This window comes from Carcharhinus amblyrhynchos, chromosome 16 (assembly GCF_965287045.1).
Source record: "Carcharhinus amblyrhynchos chromosome 16, sCarAmb.v2.hapA, whole genome shotgun sequence".
In the NCBI taxonomy this organism is placed as follows: domain Eukaryota; kingdom Metazoa; phylum Chordata; class Chondrichthyes; order Carcharhiniformes; family Carcharhinidae; genus Carcharhinus; species Carcharhinus amblyrhynchos.
Window position 1 is genome coordinate 41,965,346 of NC_137339.1, and position 16,934 is coordinate 41,982,279.

General features: G+C 42.6%; 1 protein-coding gene across 1 annotated transcript in view; it reads right to left on the bottom strand.

Annotated features, from left to right (window-relative positions):
• LOC145353970 (uncharacterized) overlaps positions 1–16,934 on the bottom strand; it is a 108,045-nt gene that overhangs the window by 25,902 nt on the left and 65,209 nt on the right. Inside the window, exons 10-11 of the mRNA XM_080205018.1 lie at positions 8,825–8,915; positions 3,859–3,945 (exon numbers count right to left, since the gene is read on the bottom strand). Of these exons, the coding sequence (XP_080061144.1) occupies positions 3,859–3,945; positions 8,825–8,915 (178 nt within the window). The remainder of the gene's footprint in view (positions 1–3,858; positions 3,946–8,824; positions 8,916–16,934) is intronic.

Here is a 16,934-nt window from a genome sequence, read left to right on the forward strand (position 1 = left end):
AACGTGGCCCATAACCTAGCCAACTTGCTTATTCATCACATTGTTTGATCACCTGGGTCAGATTTTAAATAATACAATTGACCTACTGGTGAGGGCAGAGCTTCAGCATAAATAATTACTAGGAGATGAAATGCTGGGCAGAAAGAAAATTATCTAATGGAGAAGCCTGGAAAAATGGCTTCTCAATTGCAGGCCAACATTTGACGGAATGGATGCTTGGAATTGGTGCTAGGCAGATCCTGGGCTGAAATGAGCTTCATAAATTTTCCCAGGAGGCAGGGTATTCTGGGTCATAGAGTCATAGAGCAATACAGTGCAGAAACAGGCCCTTTGGCCCAACTAGTTCATGCTACCCATGGTGCCCTTCCAGCTAGTCCAAATTGCCCACGCTTGGCCCATATCCCTCTAATCCTTTCCCATTTATATACTTGATGCACATTTCTTGACAAATAATTAGATCGTCATCTAAATTAAAGAGGTGTCCACTCAAATTTCTTGGCATACGGGTGTCGCTGGAAAGGCTATCATTTGTTGTCTGCCTCTAGTCGGCCATGTGAAGATGGTGATGGAACTTCTTGAACAATAACATCTTTCATTCACATTACACCTTTAATGTGCTATTGTCAGGTGCTTCATACGACGTAGTCTGGGAGAAGTGTAGTCATTGGAGTCCATGCCATGAAGCTGCTCCCATTGTTCTGTTAGGGAGGGAGTGTCAGGATGACAATGCGATGATGAAGGAATGTTGACATAGGTCTGAGTTATGATGGTGTGTGAGTTAGAGGTCCTAGTGTTCCCATACAACCACTTTGCCAATGCTTCTGGGTGGTGAAGGTTGTAAATTTGGGAGATGCTGTCAAAGGAGCTTTGGCGAATTGCAGCAGGCTATCCTATAGGTGGTACAGTCACTACCAAGTTGCACCGATAACGGTTGTAATGAGCATTTAAAATGGCGGATGACCTATGCTGGAGTGTCTGTAGTGATCTTCTTGGGTCATTTTTGTTAGCACTTGCTTAAATATAAGTAAACCTGATAAAGGAATCATCAGTAATGATACCCAGAGGGTGGAATACTGTTATTTAGTTGGTATTGGCAACTTTTTTCTATTGTTGAGGCTCCCACCTTGCTCTTTTAAACTAAATCATCTCCTCTCACCTTTTCCAGAATCGAAGTGGAAGGGTACCTCCAAAAACACAGGCAGGTGGGAGAGCAGGAAACTAATCTCAGCGTATGTTTGGCAGTAATGAAAACACAGTTTGAAAATCTAGGTCATGTTGTTGACCAGAACATTATCGCAATATATCATTTCTGGCAATTGGATCAGTCAGCTGTGATGGAAACAGTGACCTGGTTTTAAAACAGTTCCCTATATGTGATTTTCTCCTTAGCAAATGGAACATGCTTTTATCAGAGCGGTCTATATTTATTTTACTTGAAATAGGAGTAATTTCATGCAGCTCTATACAGTGTCTTCTAGGGTTCAGTCTAATCACTACAAAGTAATGTGCGTAGTCCCATAGTTACAGTGCTAATGGTGTCACAGTGGTTATCACTGCTGTCTCATACTTCTAGGGTTCAATTCCGGCTTTGGGTTGGTGCAGACTTGATGAGCCAAATTGTCTTTTCTGCACTGTAGGGATTCTATGATGCTATGAAAAGGAGTGATAATGGACCAGATTTTGAGGTGGGAATTACAGTGAGGCTATCAATGCTCACTATTATTAAGAAATTAGACTGCAACTTCCAGTGTCCATGCATTTTGTTAAACATGGAAATCTGGAAGTTATGTCCAATTTACTCTGCTCATCCATAAACTTCTAGACCTGCATCTCACCAAGACATTTGACATTCAAACACGGAACCGCTATGAGATTATTCGCTATATAACTTGTAAATACACTGGAAGAAATTAGGTCTTGTTCATTCAATTGCGAGTGAATTTTTAAAAGTGTGATAGGTCTTAATTACAGCCAACTAAGCTAACTGGCACTGCAGATATGTTTTCAAATGTGCAGTCTCATTCCTTCAGAGTTTAATCATTGTTGGATATTTTAAAAATAAACACAAAAACCAAAAAAAAATTTTTTATCTGTTTCTTATCTCTCTCTCTCTTATTTCCAAGTTTCTTAGCCCCTTACTTTGATTTTTGTACATGATTTTACATTGAATTAATCTAATAAACTTCCTGGTTTGAACTCAGCATACCTCAATAAGGACTCTTCGTTTCTAGTTAATTGAGGGACATTTTTGCCCTGCTCACAAGGTATCAGATCCTCTATAGAGGGCACTACATTGTTTTAACTTAAATAGGATTCCATAAGATATAAGACAGAGAAACAGGCCAATCAACCCAGCAGCCCATACCATTTAGTATGCTGCAGTCCAGCATCTCTCATCTTTTCTAAACTAAATCTGCCATCATAACTATCTATTCCCTTCTTCATCAAATGCTTATTTAGCTTTAAATAAAATGCATTGATGCTTTTCACTTTAACCGTTCCTTGTTGTAGTGAGATCTACATCCATATCACTTTGGATGAAGAGATTTCTTCTCAATTCCCTACTGGTTTTCTTGATGACTATATATTAATAGCTTCTTCCCCACAAGAAGAACCATTTTCCCTGCGTTCATGCTATTAAAATCTTTTTATTAGGTCATCTCTCAGCCTCCTTTTTATCTAAAAGTAAAGAGCCAGCTTCTGAATATTTTCTGACATGTATGCCCACACATTTCTGATACCATTCTTATAAATACTCTCTGTGCCCTTTCTAGAGCCTCCATATCCTTTTTATAATATGGTGGGCAGAACTACATACAGTACTCAGAATGCGGTTGAACCAAGGTTTGATGAAGGTTTAGCATAACATCCTTACTTTTCAGCTCCATATCTCTCTCAGAGGTGCTAATCATGGTCTTAAAGCCCACAGGAAGTCTTTAGGCAATTGTAAGAGCATTAATGTTTGTTTTCCGCTGACTGCAAAATCTATGCCTTTATAGAATCATAGAATCCCTACAATGCAGAAGGAGGCTATTTGGCCCATCAAGTCTGTACTGACTCTCCAAAAGAGCATCTTACCTGGTGCTGTGAGGCAGAAGTGCTAACCACTCGTGATAATTATGTGGATCTTAGATCCTGTTGTCTGACAGGAAGTCCAAAGACTTTATCAGTCACTTTGCTATGTGCTGTTGTGCTGCTGGATTTTCTTGCTGTTCTTTTAGACACTTCAGCAAAAGAAAATGAAAGGGGCAGGTCCCACATCATGCTGGTGAGGTGGGCTCTAATTGAGCACATGCCATTGGCAACTTAGGCATTTAAATAATCAAAGGGAACCCCACTGTAAATGAATCAACAGTGAAACACCACATCCACTCCCACCAACTCTACCAGCCATCATCCCATTGGAAATCCTCTCCCCCGGCACTGTCCCAACGGAACTCTGCCCACTCCCACTACCTCTCCCCAACCCCCAATGCAACACCCCCATCCTAGAAACTGCCTGGGCAGTGCCCTGGAGCAATGCCCAGGCAGTGCTGGAGTGTTGAACAGATGCTGCTTGTGGATGCACTTCTACTGATCTTAACAGTGGTGTGCTGAGTAGGATTGGCAAAGTACCCCACCAAACAGTGGCACTGGACAAAATGAAGGTATGGGCATCCAATATGGATGATTGTTGTGTCCAGCCCTCTATTTATGGATCACTTGTTTGTGCTTTTGTCTCATAAAGGAAAGTAACTTCTCAGTTCCCCTCTTCACCTTCGCTGTATGCATCAGTCTTTTCTAATAGTGCAACTTCAGAGGAAATCTTCTCTGCTAAATGGGTGTTTTCTGTTGTTACCGTTGCCCAATATTTCTTACCGGCTGAAGGTCATTGACGGTTTCTGGAAATTCTCGTATGCTCAGAATGAGGTCCAGTCTATGACTCAGATAGGGGATGTTGCACATCTGTAGAAAAACATTGTGAGCGTAATATCAGCAACGATGCCATTAATGGAACATTTTCTAATTTCAGTCAGTTAGCTAAACAACCATTAAAAACACAACTTCGCTATTCCTGATATTGTTAAAACCAGTCTCATATTGTAATGCTTAGCATATCAGTTAGTCACACCACAATAAATTGTTATTTAGGTGTCAAGCCAGCAGCACGTCCTTTCAGTCATAAAACTCTGGTTCATGGGGTGTCAGCCAATCTCAGCTGGGCTGCTGCAACTGGTGTACATGACAACAAGGCTGTAGAGTTATCAGCCAACTGCCAAAATCTTGCTCCTGTTTATGTCAGCGAGATCTTACAGTCCTGGTGATGACGCATCCCTGCCATGGGTTTCCCAACGGCGAGGGTTGCATTCAACGGGAAACCCCGTTGACAATGGCAGGACCATAAGATCCCACCATCAGCATTTGTAAAACCACCTCTCGCCACCATAAAATATGCCCAGGAGTGGGAGAAAAATCCCGCGCAATGTTTCCATTCCAGGTCCCTGTCTGGCCACCTTTGTATGAAGGCGCAAGTGTGCTGATGCAAAATGAGGGCACAGTCAGACCCACCGTGTACAGCTGAGAAGTCCTGTTGCTGATACTTATGCATGAAGAACCTTCACTTTAGAAAGGAGAGTCGATAGCCAACCTAGAACTGTACTCAGATTGAGTTTGTGCCTTCAGAAGTGGAACAGAGCTAACTGAGGAAAGGAAATCTGTATAACACTGCCATTATGCATCATTTTTAAAAAAGATATAAAAAATTAGCAAAGGCTGATAGCAGGGAGATTCAGTAAACCTCACTTATCTCGAATGAAGCGCTCTCACTTAGCTCAAAGGTGACCTATGTTGATATACCTCATGCTAATATAAAAAAGCTCTACTTCTTCAAATGCATTTGATCTTGTTGACTAATGATTTTGCTTTTACTCTTTTCCTATCATAAAATCATTAAATCGTTGTACAGCACAGAAGCAGGCCATCTGCTCTCTGCAAGAGCAACTCACCCAAGTCCCAGTCCCTTGTCTTTTCCCCGTAACTGTAAGTTATCTTATCTTCAGATAATTAACAAATTTTGAAGGCCTTGACTGACACTGTAGTTTTAGAGTGTTCAGGACTGTAAGAGTTAATGTGGGACTCGGGTAACAGCACTGCCCATATTATACGATAGAGAGTCACATGTGAGTAGGAGACTGTAGAGTCTCATTGAAATTGGCATGGAGCTAGCAATTAGCCAGGACTGTATCCTATATAAATGTGTATAGTTATATATTATTAATAAACAACTATTGTTCAACCATACATAAGAACATAAGAACATAAGAAATAGGAGCAGGAGTAGGCCATCTGGCCCTTCGAGCCTGCCCCGCCATTCAATAAGATCATGGCTGATCTGTCATGGCTCAGTTCCACTTTCCCGCCCTCTCCCCATAACCCTTAATCCCCTCTCTTATCAAAAACCCATCAACCCGCTTCTTAAAAATATTTAGCGAGGCAGCCTCCACCACTTCAACGGGCAGAGAATTCCAGAGATTCACCACCCTTTGAGTGAAGAAGTTCCTCCTCAACTCCGTTCTGAACCGCCCCCCCTTTATCTTGAGGCTGTGCCCCCTAGTCCTACTGTCTTTTTTGAGCGGGAAGAGTCTTTCCACCTCTATCCTATCCATCCCATTCATCATCTTATACGTCTCAATGAGATCTCCCCTCATTCTTCTAAACTCTAACGAGTACAAGCCTAGTTTATTCAGCCTCTCCTCATAGCTCAACCCCCTCAACTCCGGTATCAGCCTAGTAAACCTCCTCTGCACTCCCTCCAAGGCCAAAATATCCTTGCGCAGGTGCGGCGCCCAAAACTGCACACAGTACTCCAGCTGCGGCCTCACCAATGCCCTATACAGCTGCAGCAAGACCTCCCTACTTTTATATTCAATCCCCCTCGCTATGAAGGCCAGCATCCCATTCGCCTTCCTGACCACCTGCTGCACCTGCAGGCTGGGTTTTTGCGACTCATGCACAAGGACCCCGAGGTCCCTCTGCACCGTCGCCTGCTGCAGTTTTTCGCCACGTAAGTAATAGTCCTTCCTACCATTCTTCCTACCAAAGTGGACCACCTCACACTTGCCAACATTAAATTCCATTTGCCATTTCCTGGCCCATTCGCCCAGCCTATCTAGATCCTTCTGCAGACTCTCCACACCCTCCACACAATTTGCCTTTCCCCCAATCTTGGTGTCATCAGCAAATTTCGACACCCTACACTCGGTTCCCTCCTCCAGATCATCTATATAAATGGTAAATAGCTGAGGCCCCAGCACCGACCCCTGGGGCACCCCACTAGTCACCAACCGCCAATCCGAATAGCACCCATTGACCCCCACTCTCTGCCTCCTATTTGACAACCAATCCTCTATCCACGCTAACACCCTACCCCCAACTCCATGTCCTCTGACCTTCTGCAGTAACCTCTTGTGAGGTACCTTATCAAACGCCTTCTGAAAATCCAGAAAGACCACATCCACCGGCTCTCCTCTATCCACCGCCCTAGACACATCCTCATGTAATGAGGCGGGTAGAATTAGGGACCTTGAGGTGAAGGATCCTCTTGGAGAGAGTGATCATTGTATGGTGGAGTTTCTGTTGCAGATGGAGGAGGAGAAAGTGGGTTCCCGGACACGTGTCCTTTGTTTGAATAGAGGGGAGTATGGTAGGATGAGAGAAGAATTGGCGAATGTGGACTGGGGGAGCGCGTTGGAAGGTAGGTCTGCTGAGGAGCAGTGGAGGATCTTTAAGGAGATCTTTCTTGGTGCTCAGCAGAAATTTATTCCGATGGTTAAAAAGGACAGTAGGAAGAGAGGTAATAAGCCGTGGATAACGAAGGAGGTGAAGGAAAGTGTTAAATTAAAAGCGGAGGAATTTAGAGTAGCTAAGAGCAGTGGGCGAGAAGAGGATTGGGAAAGGTTTAAATGTCAACAAAGATTGACAAAAAAGTTGATAAAGGAGGGTAGAAGAAGCTATGAAGCTGGGCTAGCACTTAATATAAAAAAGGATAGCAAGAGTTTTTATAAATATATAAAAAGGAAGAGGCTGGCTAGGGTGAACGTTGGTCCCTTAGCGGATGAGAAAGGGGACCTAGTGGTAGGGGATGGGGATATGGCTAAGGTCTTGAATAACTTTTTTGTTTCTGTCTTCACGGAGGAGGACGTGAATAATTTGCCGGGTGTTAGCGATGGAAAGGTGGTAGGACTGGAGGGTCTTAATGACATTACTGTTACTAGAGAGGCGGTGCTCGACAGACTGGAGGGACTGATTGTGGACAAGTCCCCAGGACCGGATGGAATGCATCCGAGGGTTCTGAAAGAAATGGCGGAGGTGATAGTGGATGCCTTGGTGGTTATTTTCCAGACACAAACCCGTAGAATTTCATGGGATAACATGCAACCTGACAACAGAAACTACCTCCACCACACTTTCAGGTAATATATTCCAGATTATAGCCACTCGCTGTATAAAATAATTTTACCTCATGTCACCATTGTTTCTTTTGCCGTTCACCGTAAATGAGTGACCCCTGGCTCCCGTTCCTTCCATCAACAGGAGTAGTTTCTCTCGATCTACTCTATCCTCTGATTTCAATCACTTCTTAATCTTCTCTTGTTCAAGGAGAATGCCTCTGGCTTCTCCAATCCATCTATATACTGGAACGTCCTCATTCCTGAAACCATTCTCGTGAACCTTTTCTGCAGTATTTCTACTGCCTTCACATAATTCTTAACGTACAGTAACCAGAACGTGGATACAATAATCCTGTTGAGTTTGAACCAACTGTTTATATCGATTTATATAGGTTTACCTTGACTTGTTTTTGTACTCTATTCCCCACTTATAAAGGCCAGGATCCTAAAAATTCATTAACTAATTTCTCCACCTGTCCTGCTATCATTTAGCCATTTCAGCTGCCTTTGCTATTTCATAACACCACAGGTAATCTTCTCCCTCAAATCCATTTTCTCATCTATCCTCATATTCTATCACCTGAGTTGTCAACAATCTACTGATCTCTGTTTTCAACATACCCAACAACTGAGCACTTACACCCACCAGGGTAGAGAATTCCAAAGGTTCACATTCCTCCAAGTTAAAACAAATCCTCCTTATCTCAGGCTTAATGGTTGGGCTTTTAACCTGAGATCCTAATTCTGCTCCATCTCTCCTCATGACACAACCTTCTCATCCCATCCACGAGTATTATTGTTTTACCTGACTTCGTGCATTTAAATATATCATAGAGAAAGAATCTAGCAACTATCCAGCTACAAAGAATAGCATCTGGAGTAAGAAATTTTACTCAGGGTGGGCCTGACTAAGATGCTCTTTTGGAGAGTTGTGTAGACTTGATGGGCTGAATGGCCTCCTTTGCATTGTTGGGATTCTGTATAAAAAAATGCCTCAAGTTTACAACTATAAGCAGTCAAAATATTGCAAAATATGGCAAAGGTAACACAGCCGATACAGACAGCTGCTTTCAATAGCCTTGATACAATTGTAGACAGGGACTCCACAAAATTTACTCAAGGATGAGAATGACTACAAGTCCAATAGAAACATTCTGAAGTTCCTTTTTGATGCCTTTCAAATAGCAATTGAACAACAACTCTGGAAGCCCTTGTCATTCAATGTATTGTTACAACTAGACACTTTGCAGAAATTATATACGCACTATTCCCCAACAATACTTGGAACCAATGTTCTAAAAAGCATGTCTATCTTTCATATTATCTACAATCATTGCAGAATTAAATACTTGCTCAGAAACATGGGAAGCACAAGGTCAAATACAACTACTTACCTCCATCATGTATTGGTCAACAACATGGAGGTCAGCCTGAGAGCCTTTATACATTTTGTACTTCTCAATATCATTCGGTGTGGGAACATATCTGACAATTTATAAAATAAACACACAAATTATATTTCTAAAATGTTATTTATCAACCTGCACAAAATCACGCTTCCAGCAGATATAAAACTGATCAAAATTACGCTCGAAAAGGCATTCTAATACCTGTACATTAAGTTCATTTCCACATTCTGCTATCTCTTATTTATTCAGAATGTACTCAGTGAATTAAAAGGCAGTAATCCTTTCATGAAATGTCAAGTTGGTCATTTCAGCTGACATAATGTTGCTAACCACATAACTCAAGAAAAATCAGTTTTGCCTGAAGAATCAACATTATCTTCTGATAACAAACTACCAACATTTCATTATCATGCTTGCTCATGTCATGGCATTTGTTAACATCTTGAACAACACTGTAAAGCACAGACAGTTTAAATGCTAGAAATGAAGTTAGGTCATTGGAATATACTCTGTTCTTCCAACGCTGGTCTGGCTGGCTAAAGTTAAATCCCACATCACATAATCCTTGGTCGAAGAATGTTTTACTGTTGGGGGACAGACTCCAAAGCAATCATCCATTTCGTTCTGCGGTGGTATCCATCCAATTCTCAGGCAGAGATAATGTCTTTGCATTAGTGCAAGTTAAGAAGGACAAGACAACTTCAATCATGGAGGATGTCAATTTTGACTTTGGTTAGGGCCGTGTTCAGGCTGTGTGTAACTAGAAGCGAAAATGGGGGTTGAGAGAAGAGTTTCTGATGAATGAGTTTCTGATCACAAATTACTTCATTCTGTGTTGATTGCTGTATCTCAGACTTGCACCTTGTGCTGGGAAAGGACTCACATCTCCGTCCCAATTTTGGACAGAGTACGGCAAAGTTGAAAATGTTAGTCACAATCAGTTTCATTGTTCGGAAACTGTACTGGAAAATCCTGAAATTCTACATCTTCCTTAACAATGACACTAAAATCTTATTTTTGCAGAGGCAGGGTGAGTGATGTGAGTTTCTGCCTTCTTGTGAATGTAGGAGTTGGGGGAGGGGGGGGGTAAAACATTGATTGTTGACTTCACGTTTTGCTTAATCCAGCTGCAGTGCTTGAGATGGAGGCTGAGGGGCAAATTATTCTAATTTGAATTTCAGATTGGGAGGCACACAGGCCAAAGTCAAGACTGGCATTTTCTTGATCTGCCATGGACTAAAGCTTTGCAATCCCACTCTGCATTCTGAGGTTGGAGCCAGGGCTGGAGGGAACGATGATTTTCAGGTCCTGATTTTGAGTAGGATCCCGATACAACCTGCAGCTTTTCCGAAGGTGCCTTTTCTGAGGATGCTGTTTGCTACTGTTTCTTATTTATGCAACAACCAGCAGCTGACCAGGAGATGTTTCTTCATGCTGCTATACTGAACGTGAAGTCACCAGAAGCTCATTTCCTAAGACAGTTTCCTTCTCTATTCACTGCCCCATGATTTGTGTAGTGGTTACATTAAGTAAACCTGCCAGATATGATTTATATCTGATAAGCTGGCTGATCTGATTACCTATAAGCCAAGTCTCAAGTGAGTTATCCTTTATGTCATGAGCAAAATATAAATCACATCCCTTGGGCCCTCATAATGTATTCAATTTACATCATACATTAAAAATTAATTAGGTAGAGAGCCAAAAACGATGGATTTAATAGTACACTACATTCCTTTGTGGGCTGGAATTGGAAGCAGTATGAGTGCTAATTAGTCTTTCATTATGCAATGCAAGTTCAGATTCATTATGCTTCGATCATTCTTCTCAAATGATGTTGAAAAGAAAAGCAGTCGCAAGAATTCAAATGTTTTCCCTGTGAAATATGCAAATAGGAATTTGCGTTTAAAAAAAAGCAAAAAAAAACCAGATGAGACACTCCCCCATTCAGATGGTTTAATGAAGAGTAGATGCTTAGCTGAGGTAGGGAAAGTGGCAACTGGTGCTGACCAATGCTGCTCCTCAAAAAAAGTGTAAAATAATGTTGGAAATGGGTCTTATTTACATTTGATCAAGAATGAGCAGCTAAAATTGCAGCTGCAAAGCTATATTGAAAAGCAGTTATTCCACAGAAATTCAGATATGTCAGGAATGAGGGTTACAAGTTGGAAATGTCTTGAGGAATAATGGAAGAACTGCTTAGAGCTTGCTTTTTTTAAAAAAACAGAAAAATAGATTTAACAGCCAGTGTTGGACATTTTATGGAGAGGTCTGAAAAGATGGGATCCATGAGTAGAGAAGTCATGGGAGGTTTATGAGTTATAGTAGACATCTGTAGGCAGATGGTCTTTTGCAATAGTCAGCTACCTGATGATGCAAAACATTTGACTTGATTTGATTATTGTCACATGTATTTGTAATGCAGTGAAAAGTATTGTTTCTTGCACGTTATACAGACAAAACATACCGTTTATAGAATACAGAGGGGAGAAGGAAAGGAGATGGTGCAGAATATAGTGTTCCAGTATAGCTAGGGCTGGAGAAAGATCAGCTTAATATAAGGCAGTTCCATTCAAAAGCCTGCTGTCAGCAGGGAAGAACTGTCCTTGAGTCAGTTGATCTCACACTTTTGTACCTTTTTCACAATGGAAGAAAGTGGAAGAGAGAATGTCCAGGGTGCGTGGGGTCCTTGATTATACAGGTTGCTTTTCTGAACCAGTGGGAGTAGATGGAGTCAATGGTTTGCGTGATGGACTGGATTATGTTCACAGCCCTTCGTACTTGCAGTTTTGGTCAGAGCATGAGCCATATCAAGCTGTGATACATCCAGAAAGGATGCTTTCTATGGTGCACATGTATAAAATTGGTGAGACTCGTAGTGGACATGCCAAACTTTCATAGATTCCTGAGGATGGGCTTTCCTAATTATAGTGTCAGTGCGGAGGGACCAGGAAAAGTTGTTGGTGATCTGAACATCTCAAAACTTTAGGTTCCTGACATTTCCACTTTATCACCATTGTGATGACCATGGATCTGATTTTACCAGCACGACAGCCCAAGGTCCTTAAGATCATGCCCAAGGCCAACAGAGAATGCCGTTCTGCAAGCTTCGTCTGCCCCAATTTCAGACCGGCCATGCTGGTAAAATCAGGGCCTGTATTACCAATGTTAGACAGGGGCAAATTCTCCACCACACTTCCTGAAGTCGATGATTATCTCCTTCATTTTGTTGACATTGAGGGAGAGATAACTGTCATTACATCAGTTCACCAGATTCTATCTCATTCCTATACTCTATCTTGTCATTGTTTGAGATCTGACCCACTGCCGTCGTGTTATCAGTAAAATTGAAAATGGAGTTGGAGCAGAATTTGGCCACAAGTGTATAAAGAGTATAATAACGGGTTGAAGGCACAGCCTTGTGGGGCACTGACATTGAGGATAATTGTGGAGGAGGTGTTGTTGCCTATCCTTACTGATTGCGGTCCGTGGGTTAGGAAGTCTAGGACCTAGTCACAGAGGGAGGAGCTGATCCTTAGGCCATGGAGTTTACCAGAGAGGCTCACACCTGAGATGGTAATCAAGCTGTGTAATCGAGTTCCTTATGACCTCTGTGAACATAAGATAACTAAGTATAATACCAGTGGTGTTGGAGGCCATCACTACTATCAATCTTCACATCAAACGGAGCTTCTGGGTACTGCCACAAGGGTGTCAAATACTTTATGTCCCATTTGCAAACCGGAAACATCTCCATCTCTGTATATAAGCAGACAGGTAAGTGGTGCCACAAACGTTGGCATAATTCTTCTACCTGCCACCCCAGTTTGCATTTTGTCTTGTGATGCATATCTTTATTTGACAACTAACGGCATCTTTTGACAAAATGGGTGTAGAATTAATAAATGGCAGTAATATGAAACAGGCTGATTTGCTTATCCAATGGATCTACTGTTCAGAGGTCTCCAAAGCGGTTGTACTGACGTTGATACATGGCGATGTGCATCCAAATGTGAGACACACACAAATTATCCAGACATGGGTGGCATGGTGGCACAGTGATTAGCACTGTTGCTTCACAACACCAAGGACTTGGGTTCAATTCCAGCTTTAGGTCACTGTCTGTATGGAGTTCGCACATTCTCCCTGTGTCTGTGTGGGTTTCCCCTGGGTGCTTCAGTTTCCTCCCTCCAAAGATGTGTGGATTAGGTTGATTGGCTATGTGAAATTAGTATCAGGGGGATTAGCGGGCTAAATATGTGGGGTTAAGGGGATAGGGTCTGGGTGAGATTGTTGTTGGTGCAGGCTCGGTGGGCCGACTGCGCAGCGGAATTTCAATGATATATCAATGCAAGAAGTCTAGTGATTCCTCAGTGCTCTTCCTTCTACAAGAATCTGTACTTGAACAAAGTTTGAAAAAGTCCATAATCCTCTATTATCCAGAGGCACTAAGCAAGAACTATCAGCTGACTCATCAATCATCACCACTTTTAACACTTCCTACTCAATATTTATTGCTTCACTTGTGCTTCCTCATGATTAGCAGTATCGATGGCTTTCAAATTGTCTAACGGTGATAGTGCCTGTGGATGCCAATGACTGTGGGTGATAATTTGTCCTTGGGTATATGATGATTGACTGATCTTTCCTTGCTCTGTGAAGAGAAAAGATGGAATATTGCAAACAGATAACAAACTGCCATATTCATTCTGCAATACCATCGTGGTGACAGTCTTTCGTCTCATGAGATAACAGTTTCCACCATGATGGTAAGCATTGCATTAAGCAAAGCCCAGTGTGGCTCAGGAGCTCCATTCTGTTTCACTTGTTGCAGAGGACGACAGCGGGCTGAGGAGGTGCACAATTCACCGGCCTTTTTTCTGGGCCCTGTTCTTGTCCAGCCGAGTGCTTTTATTTCTACTCATCTCTTCCAATTCCTTCTAAGTACTCAGTCTCCAGATGTCTCCACCAACAGTGACTGATTCCCAGATGCCAATGTCAAGGAATCTTATTTGTGGGTGGGTGTCTGAATATATGGGGGAATGCCCAGGAGGTTTGATGCAATGGCTAGTTCACCATAAAGAAGGTGTTTGGGAAAGAGTCGTAATCCATCTGATGAACATGGTCAGGCCAGTACAAACGTCATTGGCCTGTCAATGGGTATATATTGATGGAATCAGCACCGGGACCTCTGAGTTGGTGACTTTGTCCTACCGAGAGATGCTGAGAATATGACTGAGGTAGGGAAGGTGGAAACTGTTCAGCCTTTTCTCCTGCCTCTCATTTGTTGTCTCACCACAGCACAGGAGTGTGCTGAGCACTCATACTGTTATTCCACACTATCTTACTCATCTTGAGTACAACAGCTGCCGCGTGTGCTGATTTCAGCATCGAGTGACAGATTATTCCGTGTGGAGCTTAGATATATCAGCAACCTCCAGCATCACACTGTCAATGCTGATGGATGGCAGGTTAGCATCAGCCTGGACCAAGACATTTATCTTCCTGATACTGATGGGAAAATCAAACTCTTCACAGGTGGTTTGCCACCGAAGGTGTTCCTCAATATGGAATGCTGGTGTGGCATTGTCAACGGAAAGAAACTCCCCAATGAGGACTTGTACCTTTGTCTTAGATCTCAGGCGAACAAAGTTCTGGTAAGTATGCACTCTCTGCAGAAACTTGGTAATGCCATTACATGCACCATTAAGTGTCAGTGTGTAAACAATGTGTAAAGACATGTTTAACAATCATATGGTACTTAACCACTATTTCATTGTGGTATTGCACTCTGTACTAGATCTTTTCCAAACTATGTGCTCAGTACAATCCTTTTTTTCACATAACATGAGAATATACAGAGCCAACCGGGGCCTACTGCTTATTGAGAGTTTTATCTTTTATCCTGAGATTACTGGGATGATGAGTCAAGAGAACGGTTGAAATCATCAAGGGTGAGTTCATTGGGTGCAGAAGCTGAGGTGAGAAATCAGTGAAAATATCTCAGCGATAAAGTTCTTTCTTGGACCTGGGAGGATGTTATTTAACAAGAATTTTAACAGAAAAGTGCAGGAGGGTCAGGTGGAATAAGATGAGCTCAAAGCAGCAGACAGTGCTGGAGGGAGTAGGAGGTTGTAGACTGGTGATAAACGACACATCACTACTGTGACAGTCATGCCAAGCCAAGTGATGGAAGATGTTGCCTGGCAGAAAGCTTCATTAAGAGGGAAGGTGTCATTATCCCTTAGCCAGGTTTCCACTGAGGCCATGATCTCAATTAAACACCTGTAATATGTTCATGGATGTAAATAAATTTGTTCCCAAATGAATGGACATTCAGAAGGGGGATACAGAGAAGAGTGATAAGATGGTGGATGGCAGAGTCCACAGGGTTAACAAGGGCAAGAGTCATGTGGACACAAAATAGGTTGACAAGGTTAGGCCCGGGCGGGCACAAAGGGTGGGCCCAAAGATGTGCAGGTTAGGTTGATTGGCCATGCTAAGAAATTGCCCCTTAGTGTCCAGGGATGCGTAGGTTAGAGGGATTAGTGGGTATAATATGTAGGGATATGGGGGTAGGGCCTGGGTGAGATTGTGTTTGGCGCAGACTCAATGGGCTGAAGGGCCTCTTTCTGCAGTGTAGGGACCTATGATTCTATGAAAAACAAGATAGTAAATGGACAATAGAAAATAGATAGTGATTAGAGGAAGGAATCTAGAATTAAAGTCAGAGAGGCCCTATTAAGAAGGCTGAAATCAGTATGACCTCCAGAGTTTGTTTGAAGGTGAAAGTGTCAGAGGGTGCAGCGATGGAGGTATTTACATGGGAATGATGATACAAGAGTTATACAGACTGAGTTGCAATGTTAAGGGACCATTAAATCCAAATGCAGTAAATGATTTTTCTTCTGTTAGAGTGTCAGCCGTGGCTCAATTGGTAGCACTCTCATCCCTACATCTGGAGTGGGTTCAAATTCCACTCCAACGACAAAGACTGGTGCGATGAGGACTGTCAGAGGAGACAGCAGGATATAGATTACATAGAATATAGAACAGTGCAGCACAGTACAGGCCCTTCGGCCCTCGATTTTGTGACAAGCTATGTCCAAACCCAAGATCAAGCTATCCCACTCCCTATCATTCTGGTGTGCTCCATGTGCCTATCCAATAAGTGCTTGAATGTTCCTAAAGTGTCCGACTTCACTATCACAGCAGGCAGTGCATTCCACACCCCAACCACTCTCTGAGTAAAGAACTTACTTCGGACATCCCTCCTATATCTCCCACCATGAAACTTATAGTCATGCCCCCTAGTAACAGCCAAATCCACCCGAGCAAATAATCTCTGAACGTTGGAGACTGGTTGGAGACTTGGGCGGAGAAATGGCAGATGGAGTTTAATGCAGACAAATGTGAGGTAATGCATTTTGGAAGGTCTAATACTGACGGGAAATATGCAGTAAATGGCAAAAGAGTATTGATGGCAGAGGGATCAGGATGTACATGTCACTGAAAATGGCAACGCTGGTGGAAAAGGTAGTTAAGAAGGCATACAGAATGCTTGCCTTCATTGGCCGGGGCATTGAGTTTAAAAATTGGCAAGTCATGTTGCAGCTTTTATAGAACCTCAGTTGGGGCGCACTTGGAATATAGTATTCAATGCTAGCAGCCACACTACCAGAAAGATGTGGAGGTTTTGGAGAGGGTACAGAAAAGATTTACCAGGATGTTGCCTGGTATGGAGGGCAGTAGCTATGAGGAGAAATTGGAGAAACTTGGTTTGCTCTTACTGGAACGACGGAGGTTGAAGGGGCGATCTGATAGAAGTCTATAAGATTATGGGGGGGCAGGAACAGAGTGGATAGTCAAAAGCTTTTCCCAGGGCAGAAGGGTCAATTACTAGGAGGCATAGGTTTAAAGTGCAAGGGGCAAGGTTTAAAGGCGATGTGCGAGGCAGTTTTTTTTATACAGAGGGTGATGGGTGCCTGGAACTTGTTGCAGGGGGAGGTAGTGGAAGCAGATACGACAGTGATTTTTAAGGAGCATCTTGACAAATACATGAATAGGATGGGAATAAAGATATGGTCCCCAAAAA